Source organism: Quercus suber, unplaced genomic scaffold (genome assembly GCF_002906115.3).
Source record: "Quercus suber isolate HL8 unplaced genomic scaffold, Cork oak 2.0 scaffold_361, whole genome shotgun sequence".
Lineage (NCBI taxonomy): Eukaryota > Viridiplantae > Streptophyta > Magnoliopsida > Fagales > Fagaceae > Quercus > Quercus suber.
Genome location: NW_027069813.1, coordinates 683,470 through 697,850, shown reverse-complemented (window position 1 = coordinate 697,850; position 14,381 = coordinate 683,470). Strand labels below are relative to the sequence as shown.

The following is a 14,381-nucleotide window of genomic DNA, read 5'->3' as shown; positions in this document are numbered from 1 at the left end:
TTTTTGACTTATATAAAAGTCTAATTCAAAGAGGAGAATATCTCTTTTCTTGTATATAGTATAGATATATAGTATAGATATATATACACATACAGTTATTTATATACCACTTTTAAACATTATAATGCTAAACCAAAAAAATAAATAAATAAAAAAGAGCATTGTTGTAATCTAAAAAGACGCATGTGATGAGTCTAGTATCTTAATAATAGGGTTTCATGTAATCTAAATTAAACAATTTTTATTTCTATAAAATGTCAAAAATACCCTTAATGTAATTAGACATTCCTTGTTCTTAAAAAAGAAATGTTAACGAATGTCTTGAACGCATTGGTTTTCCTATTTTTAAAAACTTTTTATGAGAAAAGAAAAAATAGTTGATTTTTTTTACAATTTTTTATATTCCTCATGAAAGTGGTATTAAATTTTTTCTAAAATGGTTTATTAACAAATATCTTAAGGCCTTTTGTTAGCTAAAACCTCCCTAAAAAATAAAAAATGAGGTTCAAACTGTAATTCAACAAATTTAAAAAACAAAAAACTACCTGAGAAATCTCCCTTTCCTTCCCACTAGAGTTCTAGACAGATATAAACTTCCCACCTATTTCTAAAAAAAAAAAAAAACTTCCCACCCCACCTACACAGACAAAACCACCCACCCATGCTTATATTTGCAATCTCGCTACAAAAAATCCTCGACAGTCAATCAGTCTTTCTCTTTAACTCGCCTCATCATACACGCTTTGCTTGTACAATGAGACTTTTTTCTTTGGTTTAGTCTCATAATTTTCTATTTATCCCAATTTAAAGTTTATGCATTTGTCCAATAATATTTTCATTTACAAACTACTGATACACGCTTTGCTTGTACAATGAGACTTTTTTCTTTGGTTTAGTCTCATAATTTTCTATTTATCCCAATTTAAAGTTTATGCATTTGTCCAATAATATTTTCATTTACAAACTACTGATACAACCAGAAGTATAATGAGGTTGGCTCCAAAAAAAAGAACACAATCACACATGGACATATGATTTCAAAACTATTTAGGTGTTCATTTTTTTGGTGCTAGCCTCATTACACTTTGACTATATCAGTAGTTTGCAAATGCAAAATATTATTTGACAAAAGTGTAAACATTAAATTGAAATGAATGAAAAAATTATGACACTAAATAATAATAAAAAGCCCAATTTTCATGCGTTGAGACTAATTATAATTAATAGCTTCTTTGCACTCTTTATGCATGTGCTCAGAGGTTTTTTTTTTTTTTGTATTTTTTTTAGTGTCAACACTTTCATTTACTACAAATCGAAGTTGATGTGTTTGTCCAATAGTATTTATGCATTTTGGAGTGTGATGAGACCTATTACCCAAAAATAAATAACTTCACCGAGTCCTATTAGAATTAGGACTCTTTTATAATGGTTCTTTTAAATGTTTTCTTTTCTCAATTTGGTTTGGTGATGTTCGCCTTGGCCGTTTAAATATTAGCACTCTATTTGTCAATTAAAATTTGTACATTAAATTGTCTTTCATTAAAATATACTCATTAATTCAGGAAAAAAAAAAAACATAAAAAATCTAAACAATTTAATTTATATGAAAACTAACAAAGACAAAACCTAATTTTGATTCTAAGCAAATTTTCTATTAGTTTTGGTTATATATATAGATTGATGTGGGAAGTTGTAACTATTCGGTAGCATATGATCTTTTTTTTTTTCATATTTATTTAAGAATTAGTTTCTCTTTCTCAAAAAAGAAAAGAAAAGAATAGTTAGTTTCTATTGCCCCAAAGAGGGCTTTGTGACATTGACAATGGCATGATCAGCATCCTTCAGAGTTAAGGTCTCAATCTCCCCCATTCCAAACGGTTATTTTACGCAGTTAATAACGAAAGCCCACCAAAAGCCCAACCTGCTTCCAACCCAAACTAAACCCAAACAACCCCCCCCCCCCCCCCCCCCCCCACAAAAAAAGAAAAAGAAAAAAAAAGAAAGTGATTTCCAAAAATCTGACCAAATTGCACCAAAAAGGATAAGACGGATAAGCAAATTCAACCACTAGCTTTTGCTGCTGCTGTTGTTGCTTCTTCTACAAAGCAATGGGCACTAATTTCCTCCAACCCTTCTCTTCAAAATCACCACCATCATCAACTACCCTCATCTTCACAAAAATAACACACAGGCAAAGCCAAATCTTCCTACCTTGCAGAAAACAACCGCTTAGAATAAGTCCCATCATCACCAATAGCACCAACACAAGTAGTAATACTAATAGCAACAATACCAGCGGAGACAGTGCACAGCCACCACCTGTTCCACCAAACCCCGTGGAAATAAAATTCAGACGAAGGTCGTCGAGAAGGCGGTCAAGGCAGCAGGCTGAGGATGGTGCTGCTGGCAGTGGTCAAGCCATGAAGGCGAAAGTTGAAGAACCTCCAAAGAAGTGGGAGGACATGAATATTCCTGAGAAAGCAATAGAGCTGTATGTGGGAGAGAAGGGCCTGCTTTTTTGGCTCAACAAGTTTGCTTATGCTTCTATCTTCATTGTTATTGGAGGTTGGATACTCTTCCGGTTTGTGGGTCCTTCTCTAAATCTTTACCAGTTGGACACTCCACCTTTGTCTCCATCTTCTGTATTCAAGGGTTAGATTGAAATTTGAAACCACAATTCAGGATAGGCAACCAAAATTTTATGTTCATCAAATTATACAGAGAAAATTTTGCAGCATTCAGATAATAATGTGGGAAGTTGCACTTTTTTTACTCATTTTACTTCATAATGATCTGGGAAGTTGTAACTTGGTAGCATACGATCTTTTTATTTCATATTTATTTTAGAATAATTAGCCTGTATTACACCAAAGATGCCTTTGTGACTTTGACAATGGCATGATGGCATCCTTCAGGCTCCAACTATTGCCACCCCATTCTCCCCTACTTTGCATTATATTTGAGCAAATACTATATTGAGTCAAATATCACTTGGCATTTAACAAATCAATACGGATTTTTTATTATTTAAAACGCTGCCAAATTGTCTCTCAAAATCAGTGTTCGTAACATTTTCTTCATGGTGACAAATTTTCTTGTTATTAAGGGAAATAAACGCATAATATCCACAAGATGGTGATTGCATTTTTTTTTTCCCTATATCAATTACAAACTCTTTAATGACATTTCCTTGTAAAGCCACAATCCTTTGCCCTTACTTTTTGGTACCGTGCACAACTTATTTTCTTGGAAGAAAACCATGTGACCTATGACTTTTGAGCAACTTCACAGCTCAAAGAGGGAAGTGGAGTCTCAATTAAATTAATGGTGATTCCATCAGCGGAATTGATTTGGATCCCCTCCCAAATAAACCCAAATGTAAGACACGACATTTTAAAAAATCTATGTAAACTACACAAAATCAAACAAATGTCACACGTCTCATATCTATATAAAATTTGGAGAAAAATGGAAGGGACCTTATTCCGTTCCATTCCATTCATGCATACTTTGGTGGCAAAAAAGAAAGTGTAGACTTAACCAATAAAGGAAACAATTTTGGGAACAAAACTTTAAAGGTAGCTTTGGCCATTATAAAACACCAACCCATGACTATAGTCACCAAAACATATCGTACAGTAATCATGCAACTTGTAACTTGCATGCCGCACCAACACTCTCACTAACAAATGAAAACAATCTAAGCTGTCAATTACACACTCAGGGATTGAAATACTAATGCTACATTTCTAGAATGACTATGACTATTGTCTATCGTATGGAAATAAAACAAGCCCGTAACAGATTCATGTTACACCAGCATATTACCTAACAAAAAGCCAAAACAAAACCTCAACAGGTACCCATTACAGATACAACACCCCAAAAGAGATCACATATTCGTGGCTACATGGCATTGACAGGCTGAGAGAGTGCATTTCTTTGAGTCTTGCACCTGTAGAAGACAAGGCCAACATTCAGTCCAACACTAAAATGAATAGAAACTCCCCCCCTCCCTCCTATTTTATTACCATCTTTTTTCTCTTCTATTTCCCTAACAAAAAGAAATCATGCGGACATAAAATTCCCAACAAATTTTAAACAGGCTGCATTTCTTTTGTCAATTAAAAAAAATGGTTTAACAACTGCCTTTCTTTTCTTTTCTTTTTTTTTTAAAAAATTGACAGCCTTTTTTTTGATAGTAATTATAATTATTATATACCAAATTGGAAATGAGGATATAAAAACAAAAACTTAGAAAAATTTTCTCTGATGATAAATGTTGAAATATGAGTTATCTGAATGTGAATGTCTCACAATTATCATATGTATAGACATATACACACACAGGGTGACATGTAAGACAGTAACTATTTCATGTAGAGCTTTTACAGAAAATGTCATGCATACAAAGATCAGGTGCAAATATTTCACTGGGAATCATACTACTGCAAATCAGTCAAAAGATATCCACAGCAGCCAAAATCCCTTTATAGCTTCACAAGTTGAGAGTTACTAACCTATTGCATTGTAACCGGGATGCATAATTATGATTGTTGCATGTTGTGCACATCCAATCTCCATCACGCCATTGTTTTGCTCTGCTTAGTGAAGAGAATAAAATCTTGAGCACAAGAGAATTTGTAGGCTTCAACACTAGGATAAAGTGCATGCATGTGCTAGAGACCTATAGTCTCACAAGAAAACAAGTACCCAAGTGGTCCTAGATACATGGAGTGTGCCTATGTAAAAGGAGAAATCCAGTAAAAAATTTACCCTTTTCCAAGCAGAGTCGGTGTAGTCGCTTGCTGTGGAAATGGCACGGGCAGCATAGGTGCTTGCAAATTTGTAGCAGTACTGGAGCTTACATTGGCGTAGGGAGCATAGAGTCTGTTATTTGGGTCAGTGCTGGTCCCAATTATTTGATCAAAAACTGGGTATGATTGCAGCTGCCCATTTGTCTGTCATTCAACATTAAGGAAAAACCAAATTGTCATGTCAAACCCAGATTAAAACAACAATGCATTGATCCAAATGCCATGCAACAAAAAGAATCCTTACCTGTCCTACATTCAATCTCTTGTTATCCCAATCATGCACAAACTCATCAGATGCTAATCGCTTTGTTCCAAGTGCTTTGGATCCAAAAAGAGGAAAACAACATACAATATCAGTTACAGATTAACTCATTCCATTTGCATTTGAAATGGAGTGGGTCCATTCTAAAGTTAGGAAATTTCACACATCTAAAGGTCTTTTTTTTTTTTTTTTTTTTTAATTTTTTTTATAATAAGTAATACATATAAAGGTGACTATAATGCCATGTCATTTAAAATCAATTATCATTCCTTATTTGCTGGAATAGGATTTTAAGTAACATGGCTCCATGTACACCTTTATATGTATGAAAAACCAAATCTTCACAATGAAATAGACTCTCTCCATTTTAAATAAAAGAGAGAGGATCCCAATAATTTTTTATAGGTAAATATATCACAACAAAGTGAACCCAAGACTTCACCCTCTACCCCTTGGTTTATAGGAGATGCAATTTGGTCCTAAGCCATTATCGTAGAGAATTCAAATCACACTCCCACCCCCCACACCCCCCCCCCCCCCCCCACAACCACCACCACCAAAAAAAAGAAAAAAAAGAAAACCAAGATGACCAACGAAGATAATCCCTACTTTTTGTTAACCAACTATTTGTAACACACAATCATCACATTATAGCTGTTTTTAAAAAAACAAAAATGATAAATACAGAAAATCTGTGGCCAAATGCGACTAATAAACAATACTCTTATAACTACGCTGACCAAAAGAGAGTGTACCTGGTGGAAAAGCATTGCATTTTTTGCACTGAAACAAAAATCAAAGCAGGATCAGATACATAATAGTAACAAATAGCACATATCTAAAATCTTATATGCAATCAATTTTAAGAATAAAGTTAAATTCCAGGATTGTTCTATGAGTGCAGTCATACCTGGGCACGTGAAGAGTAATTATGGAAGCCACAGGTGCAAATCCAGTCACCATTGCGCCATCCTTTTGGAACTGAAAGAAGCTGATTAGCAGGGTCTGGGTATGGAAGTAAAGAATTATGGTTACCACTTAAGGGCCATGCAGAAGCAGGCTGAACTCCATAATTATCAGATCCTCCTACAGACCAGTTGGAGCTCAAAGGAAGTGCCTGCTGTGGAGCTCCATTGCCAATTAATCCAATATTCATCTTTTGTTCTGGTCCTCCTTGGGCCCTGGCAAAATAATGTGAATAAGTCGGGAGAGAAGCTCCAGGCATTGCAATTGCTGGCATTGCTGCTACCTCCTTTGGTTGCCCGCACTTTTTGCACTTTTCTCTTGATGCATAATTGTTGTTAGTGCAACCTATTGATCCATTTCCATACACACCCAACCCACAATGCAGCAGGGGAGAAAGCAAGCCAAGAATACGCACACCACGCAGTCCATCCCATACCAAAATACACATACAAAAAACACAAACGCCTCAACCTAATTGATAGCAAGTTCTGATTTCAACTTGACAAAAAAATTACAAACCAAATAGGCAAATGGCAGAAATGGTCATGCTTTCACTTGATAAACAACTTCCCCATTTATTAGATATCCATCTAAAATGTTAATGGCATTGCTGGAAAATATATAAATCCTAGTCACTACAAGACCCATCATAAGAGACAACATTAGAAAACAATTTCATAGTCTCAAAAACTTGCCTTTAAATTCAGAACTATCTTGACTTCCAGACAATTATAGAACTCACCTAATTGCAATTATTTTCAGTAGATATGTTTATGTTCTCTAATAACATGTAGAACAGTAGGCTTACTGCACTATTAGCAAAAAGGCCACTTCATTTGTGATTGCAAACTACACCATAGAATTTTTTGACATTAAAGTACACAGTTCCATTTGGGAATAACTTATTTAGCTTTTTGCTGAAAGTGTGCTAAGGTATACTTGTACTCTGAAAAAGTGAAATTTTAAAAAACTGTACATAAAAGCAAAAAACTAGCTTATAAGCTAGTCCCAAACACACACAGATCTATGTCTTTGATAAAGTCCATATATAACTTCCTAAGCATACCAAACTAACTCACTAAAATTTTGAGTGGTTAAAATGTTTATAACTCCTCAGTTCCAATAATCTGTCAGTTCTAAGCCAGTAAATTGAGAAAAGTAGAAGGAGAATAATTTTAATGATATTTCCTGTGATGAAAACTTGCACATACTAAACAAATTTATAAATAGACCTTCCACAAGCTTTAACCATTAAACCATTTGAACAAAGTATATCGTATAGAGAAAAAAGGTTGAAGCAAGCAAGCCTCACTGACAGTGTTGGTAAAGCGTGCTTAAAGTGAAAAGTGCCAAGCCTTAAGTGCTTTGCGCCTAAGGCAAAGTGCCGTGCAGCACACTTCATTGAAAATTTTTAACATGTGCACTTTATTATTATTATTATTATTATTATTATTATTATTATTATTATTATTATTATGTTTTAAGAAAATAATTTAACTGTTTGATGTAAACGCTATTAGTATGGGCTCTTGATTTGACAATGACAAATTTTTTTTTCTTTTGGGGGATAATTAATATACAAAGAGTGTGAATATCTAAGGGACCACACAAACTAACCACACAGTCCTTGAGTGGGAGTACTAGAGCTACAGGAGTTGAAGAGGTTCAATATGAGATCAAGAGTGAGGCAAATAGTAGGGCAAAAATTTCATACACCGCTTTACCGACTCTGCCCCGTGAGAGTATTAGTCTTTTTAGGAATAGTTTATTTAGAATAACTTATATAATGGCTTTATATTAAGTTTTGAAGGTGTGATTGCCTTCTCCTTCCTAAGTGTTAAGTGGGATTGCTTAGGAAATGTAGGTGCGATTGTGTAGGGTTTATCTTTCTTTATTTCTCATTCTATTCATTGCGTTCCAAACAGCTATCAAACTCATTTAGGATCCAATATTTTTTAATAACACAATCTATCCAAACCTTTAAAATCAAACCCAATTCAAAAACTGTTCAATAGTTCATTACGAACCCGAATTTAGTGTTTAATTCCTGAAGATCCAACATCAAAAGTGGTATAAGAGCCCATTAAGTCTTCTATTCTACATTAGGGTCTTAGAGATAATAAAGAATGTAACTGTTTTTTTTTTTTAATAGGTTATAGGGAATGTAACTGTTAACCCCCTTTGAAGACTTACTAGAGGTGAGAGAAACTAGTTCTAGTCTAGTACCAGCATTATAGTGCTCAAACTTTAATTTAGTATGCTTTGGATGATAGAGAGCTCTTGTGGGACCTTGCTTAGTTAGTCTAAATTGAATTGAATTTTTATTGTTTATTTGCTACTGGATCAGTTTTAATGAAGTGTTCCTGAAATTAGGTCAATCTAGCAATTTCAAGATTATCTAAAATGGGCCGTCACTGGTTATACCAAAGTCCCACGAGTCTTATTCTATATTTTGAGTCCTTTTCCTATTTGGTTTAGAAGTTCTGAAGTACTTTTTACTTGTTATTAGTAGTCCTATTTCTAGCAAAGGATGTAGCAAAATTGTAGCAACTTAGTTTTAAGCTTTGAGGGTGCGATTGCCTTCTCCTAGCTAACTGTGATTGCTATGGAAAACCTAGTGGTGATTGCCTAGGGCTTATCTTGCTTTGTTTCTCATTCTATACATTACTTTAACACCAAATAGCCATCAAACTTATTTATGAACCAATCCTTTTTTATTGCCTAACCCTACCTAAACCCTTACATATTAAACCCTATTCAACAATCCATCAAGATCTCATCAAAAATCCTAATTTAGAAATGAATTCCTGAAGATTCCACATCCTTTTTAATTCAGTATTGGACTTCATTTTGATCATGGACGCATTTGAACTATATAAAAAAAGCTGTATTTGAACTTTATATCACCAGTTGATCACATGACAGTCATACTGTCCATTAATAATTTCTTACAAAATACCACATTATATTTTAGAAACATGCATATTACCCAGTTTCACATTCAATCAGCGGCGCGTGATTGAGCTTTACACCTAAACTAGCCCTTTCCCCTTAAGTGCGCCTCACGGAGGAGTGGCAGTTAAGCTACAAGGCTCTTGGCATAGAAGCTGCTTTAATTTAGGGCAATTACTACTTCAAATAAAATTCAACACAACATACTCATAAATCCTAATACCCGAACCAGCACAATCAATTCATACGAAACATCCCAACCTTTCAATCAATCATACAAGCTCCTTATCTCATTAAAAATTGGAGAATCAACAATTATAAAACCTAGGGAGCTATCAATTCTAATATGCAAAAATGCGAAAAATTAAGAAATAGAGCGAGAATAGAAAAAAAAAAAGAGATCGAAGAAAGATGAAGAAAACTAACCGGTGCAGATCCAATCGCCGATACGGGGGAGCCACTTGGAGTCAGCGGGGGTTTTGGTATCGACGAGAAGCCGCGGCTGCTTACATCTGTTGCAGAACGACCTGAACGCGTAGTTCCTGTTCTTGCATCCACTGCACTCCCAATCTCCTTCTCTTCCTTCTCCCATTCTCTCTCTCTTCCTCTCTATATATATCTTAATCTATATATATATTTCTCAAGTTTTTAAGTATGGTATCTCCAGAGAGATCGATTGATAGTTTTTTCCACGTTAATGTTTAGACCCTGATAAAGTTAATATATATAAACATGGTGCTGCTGCTGTTACCATCATATTTGTTTTGTTTTGTTTTTGCTTCTATTTGCTGCGGCTGAACATACCGGATGGTCATGACCATGTCATGAACTAGCCATCAGTTAAGCTCTCAGACGAGTACTGCCATATGAATATGGATCCCTCCCTCTCTCACGTGCCTAGCCCACTACACTTCCTATTGATGTTTGCCACTGTTTGGGCTGGGCTTTTCACATGTCACTTGAGTTGTTTACACAATTTGGGTTTGGCTAAAAAAAAATATTCTTTTTTTTTTAATAGATATATTCCTTTCTTTACTAAGTCAAGTTTGGATACAGTTAAAAATTTAAAAAATATTGTAATAAAATAATTTTTAAATGTATAAATAGTATCGTGAGACTAATTTTTAATAAAAAAAGTTGCTGAAAAATGAAATTTTTGAGTCCCATGATTAAAAAGTTGTTGAAAAAGGGTTGAAAAAATTACTGTGCGTGCACTGTATATATACTGTTCATGTCCCTAAAGTCAACAATCACGGAAAAAAAAAAAAAAAAAAAAAAAAATCCAGAAATGCAAAACATGCGTTATTTGCACTTCCCACACGCACACTTAATCTTCTAGATCCCAGTGCTCAATTGATAATTTTTTTTTTTTTTTTTTATCATCAAAAAAGAGATTTGAAGTAATAATTAATTGAACATGGAAACATACCGAGAAATACCTTCACCTTTGGAAGACTTTGATTAAAAGGTTAATATAACGTTGTTAATATAACACTGTACAACCTTTGGGTGGGTATGTTACATGTACACGAGTCCACTGCTTCATAAATACAGAGTTTTGCAATTACGTAAAAAGCTATCAACCCTTTTTTTATATGAACTATCAACCCAATTGAATGTAAGGTAAGATTATAATTCGTATGCACACAAACAACAAATTAAGTTCTAGCATTAATTTTCTTTCTCCAAAAGAAAAAAAAGTTCTAGCATTAATATCATACTGTACTTCTATTGCTGGTAGTAACTAATTGCCTTTTTCATCAACAAAATACCAAACAGAACCTATATGGAGAATGGGGTCATTTATTTTATAGCAAAATATGTCCACATGTGTTCAACGGATATAGTAATTTCATGCTCTTTCCTAGTGAATTATAGTATAAATACAGAGATCATTTTCTGGGTTTCATTGAACAAAAGTAAACAGAACCTAAAAGTGATGTGATGTGATCAATTTCTCACTTTTTATCAATATGAATGTTTTTATCTAGATTGGGTTCTGAAACAAATCACTAGCAGCATTATAAGTATTGCAATCAATCAACACCTTGCATACCATTTTATAACAGCAAACAATGTCTTGCAGAATATGTGGGTCATTAGTTTGAGGTGTTGCAGGTCCATTTGATTTCAAGACAGAATTAATCCCCCTTGAATTCTCAGTGTCCCTATGATATTTCTTGTTGGGACCTGAACACAAAAGCTATGCTGACTGGCGCTTTTTGTATCCGTGTAAAACGATGGTATTGACATTCTCCCTTGAGTGTGCAAGATAGTTTCTGCCAGACCCGTCTCCACCAATTACAACGGCTTGCTCTCCAGTGACCTTTGGCTTTATAAATATTGTGTATAGCTCTTCATAAGTAGGGCACCCCCATTTCCTGTATGGCTCAATCTCAGGATGCACCTGTGAGTTTCACAAGTTGAAATTTTGAAATGAAATTAAAATTAGATGTAAAGAGAGAGAGAGAGAGAGCTCTAGCTCTAAAGAGAAGAAAATATTTACCTGAACATTTTCCACACGAGGTTATCAACATCCACCATCTTCCAACAATAATTAATCCTACCGAAGCTGCCTTGGTTATACAGAAGTTTTACAATGTAACATCGTTTTATTAAAAAAAATAGGTGTTTTTTCAGTTCCATCTTATCTTAATTTAGACCTGTCAGCTGATTAAATCTTTTCACAGGTGGTCTGATACCTCCTCATTAAAGCCACTGACACACACATCTGGAAGGTAGTTCATTTCCTCAATCAACAATTCTACAAATATCTTCTCCAAACATCCTCTGATTGCTCTTGATTTGTCCGGTTATCAATCTAGAATATGAAGGATTTTGCCACGTTTATGTATAAAAAAAGACTAACTTTCTACTAAATTCCATCTTTGATATTCATAACCAGCACTGTAATTAAACTAACCAGCAAAAGGATGATATAAATACAATCCCTTAATTCTTGCATATGCACCTAAAATGCTTTGTGCTATCAACAATTTGTATTACATTATGAAGTAAAATTTGAATGCAGGATGTAATAGAGCATATTGACTCTCATAAACCAAAATCCATGCAAACATAATATGAAAACCCACTTAAATACTACCTTGAATCTTATCTAATTCAACATTGAAATATAGACAAATCTCAACACGACCTCTTTATATGATCAGCGGATTGTAGTAGCATTGTTCCTTTGTGATTATTAGAGCAAATGAAGAAGAATTACAAGACCAACATGAATAAGAAATACACGAGCATTCTTTACTTGAATATCATTGCAAAAGTTTTGCATTAAAACACAAGAAAAATCTTGGTACTTTAAATAGTCATTGGTACAATGACAGAGACACATTCTAATGGACTAGAAAGTGCAAGTACTTGCATATGCTTGAACCACGTTGATTGCTAAAATTGAACCCAGTCGACCCTCTTCTGACTCTGCGCATCAATTACACATCAGAACAAGACTAAGAGATAATAATCAAAGTTAAAGAACACATTGTTCCCCTGTAATACTTAAAATTAGCCCATTCAATTCACATTTATAAGGGGAACAAATCTGCCATAACAGTAGAGGAGGTAAAAAAGCAAGGTGTTTGGTATTCCAAGGGGGCAGTTTCTTTCATATCAAAACCGTGCCTTCCCACTGGATAACCTGAGAAGCATAAAGGCTCCCCCATCAATGCCATTTGATGCTGTTGGGCGCAACAGTATAAAGAAGAGAAACATAACAGTAGGCCATAGAGAAAATTGAGCTGCAACCAAGAGATACAAGGGGCTTTAGTTTAATTTAGTCCTATTTATTTGATTTTGGTGCAATTTGATTTGTTAAGTACGAATTTTTATGTGTTTTAAATGTCAATTTCGTACTATGAAATAATAATTATTAAGTCTACTGTTCAACTAATGAACCAGTGGACTAGTTTTGTTGACTGTGAAAAGTACTCCTAAAATACTATATAATCAATAAAAGTATTGGCATCACATTAATTTGACTATTGTTTTGGACCACTTGAACAAAGATCTCAGTAGGTCACACCCATGACAACTGCTGACTCTCCCAGTTGTGTCCATATACCCCAAGCTTCCCCACACCTATTACTCTTCTTCAAAATTGATCTCCTCTCCGGCCTCTTCAAAGTACCACAACCATTTTACTCAATAATGCTTAATTGAAGAACACACTTAGTAGCTTGTTCACCCTTTAAATCCAATCATTCCAAGCTATATTCAAAATACAGACCTTATATACCTAAATCTGCAAGTATTATTAAACATCAAGCACACTACATGCACATGTATACCGGTTGTTTCTAATTTGTTCTACACCAATGATCACTTGTATCAAAGAGAGAAATAACTTAAGCGATGGAGGTATTCTAAGAACCTAAGTTGACGGCCTCTCTAAAAAGTTTCACAAATCAACCAAGATAAAAGTAAAAAATGAGAAGCAGTAAGAGCAAAAGTGACTTACCAAGTAAAACTGACGAACTTTTGAAAGATGACGGTCTTGGCTAAAACAAGACGGCTTGAGTAAAGTTTTTAAAGTGATGGGTTTGCTCTGACAATCAACAACAGTAAAATAGAAGAAAATGAGGGGGGAGGCGAGGTATATATAAGGGAGGATATGCACAGAAGACAAAGTGACGCTATTGTCTAGAAGCACAGCCAATTGAGTGGTGCCATGTGTCCAAGCATTAAATAAAGGTTGCTCGAGGCAATTGCCCATAAATGATTTTCTCTCTCTCTTGAGCAAAAGAAAATTAACAATAAAATTCAATTCCATAACCCGTCAGCTTAAAATGATGAAGCTATGGAGTAGGGGGCAGTTGATAAGGATAAAATTGTAAATATGAACGCTCACTGATGGAAAGGCATAGAGCGACATTCCAAACAAACCTGTCGGTCTTACTTGTGTCCATTGACAAGTGATAATAATAGGGAGTCTACAGCTCTAAGCTGACGAGGTCAACTTGGGGAAGATGGAAAGCTGACGACACTAAGCTGATGGGGATGCACAAGACTGACAGTTCTGACATGACCTTAACTTGGCCTCCACACATGTGTGTTTAAGGAAATATCTTGTACTTCACGCTTAGTGTTAGTCGAAAAGACTCCTAAAAGGAAAGGATTCCGCAAAATAGGCTCATGAGGACTCTTATAAGAAAAAGACTTCTAAATCAAGGAATATATGTCAATTCTCTACTACTATAAAAGCCCCAAAACCTTCACTAGTTAAGGTACGCATAATTTCCCCCAGCTCTGACACTCTAGAGTTGTGATGCTCTTTGTTAGGTCTTCTCTTTTTGTGTTGTGCATTTATTGTTTTGAGTACTTGAGGACCGTGTGATTTACTGTTGATTTTTTGGCATCATCAATTA

At 34.7% G+C, this 14,381-nt stretch overlaps 2 protein-coding genes across 2 annotated transcripts; one reads left to right on the top strand and one right to left on the bottom strand.

The window, feature by feature from the left end:
• Window positions 1-1,999: 1,999 nt before the first annotated feature.
• LOC112017714 (uncharacterized) lies at window positions 2,000-2,985 on the top strand. The gene has a single exon (XM_024050166.2). The coding sequence runs from the start codon at window positions 2,109-2,111 to the stop codon at window positions 2,655-2,657; it is 549 nt and encodes a 182-aa protein (XP_023905934.1). The 5' UTR covers window positions 2,000-2,108; the 3' UTR covers window positions 2,658-2,985.
• A 571-nt stretch (window positions 2,986-3,556) lies between these two features.
• LOC112017715 (uncharacterized) lies at window positions 3,557-9,850 on the bottom strand. The gene is made up of 7 exons (XM_024050167.2): window positions 9,424-9,850; window positions 5,990-6,390; window positions 5,835-5,862; window positions 5,062-5,135; window positions 4,777-4,961; window positions 4,521-4,601; window positions 3,557-3,955 (listed from the first exon to the last, which is right to left on the bottom strand). Exons 1-7 carry the CDS (start codon window positions 9,587-9,589, stop codon window positions 3,907-3,909), a joined length of 984 nt encoding a protein of 327 aa, XP_023905935.1. The 5' UTR covers window positions 9,590-9,850; the 3' UTR covers window positions 3,557-3,906.
• Between the last annotated feature and the right edge of the window lie 4,531 nt (window positions 9,851-14,381).

Excerpts from the sequence above, each read along its gene's own strand:
- LOC112017714 (XM_024050166.2), top strand. The coding sequence starts at position 2,109 with ATGGGCACTAATTTCCTCCAACCCTTCTCTTCAAAATCACCACCATCA.
- LOC112017715 (XM_024050167.2), bottom strand. The coding sequence starts at position 9,589 with ATGGGAGAAGGAAGAGAAGGAGATTGGGAGTGCAGTGGATGCAAGAAC. Across the intron at positions 6,391-9,423 it reads CGGCGATTGGATCTGCACCG|GTTGCACTAACAACAATTAT; the intron begins GTTAGTTTTCTT and ends ATGGATCAATAG. Across the intron at positions 4,962-5,061 it reads AGAGATTGAATGTAGGACAG|ACAAATGGGCAGCTGCAATC; the intron begins GTAAGGATTCTT and ends GTTGAATGACAG.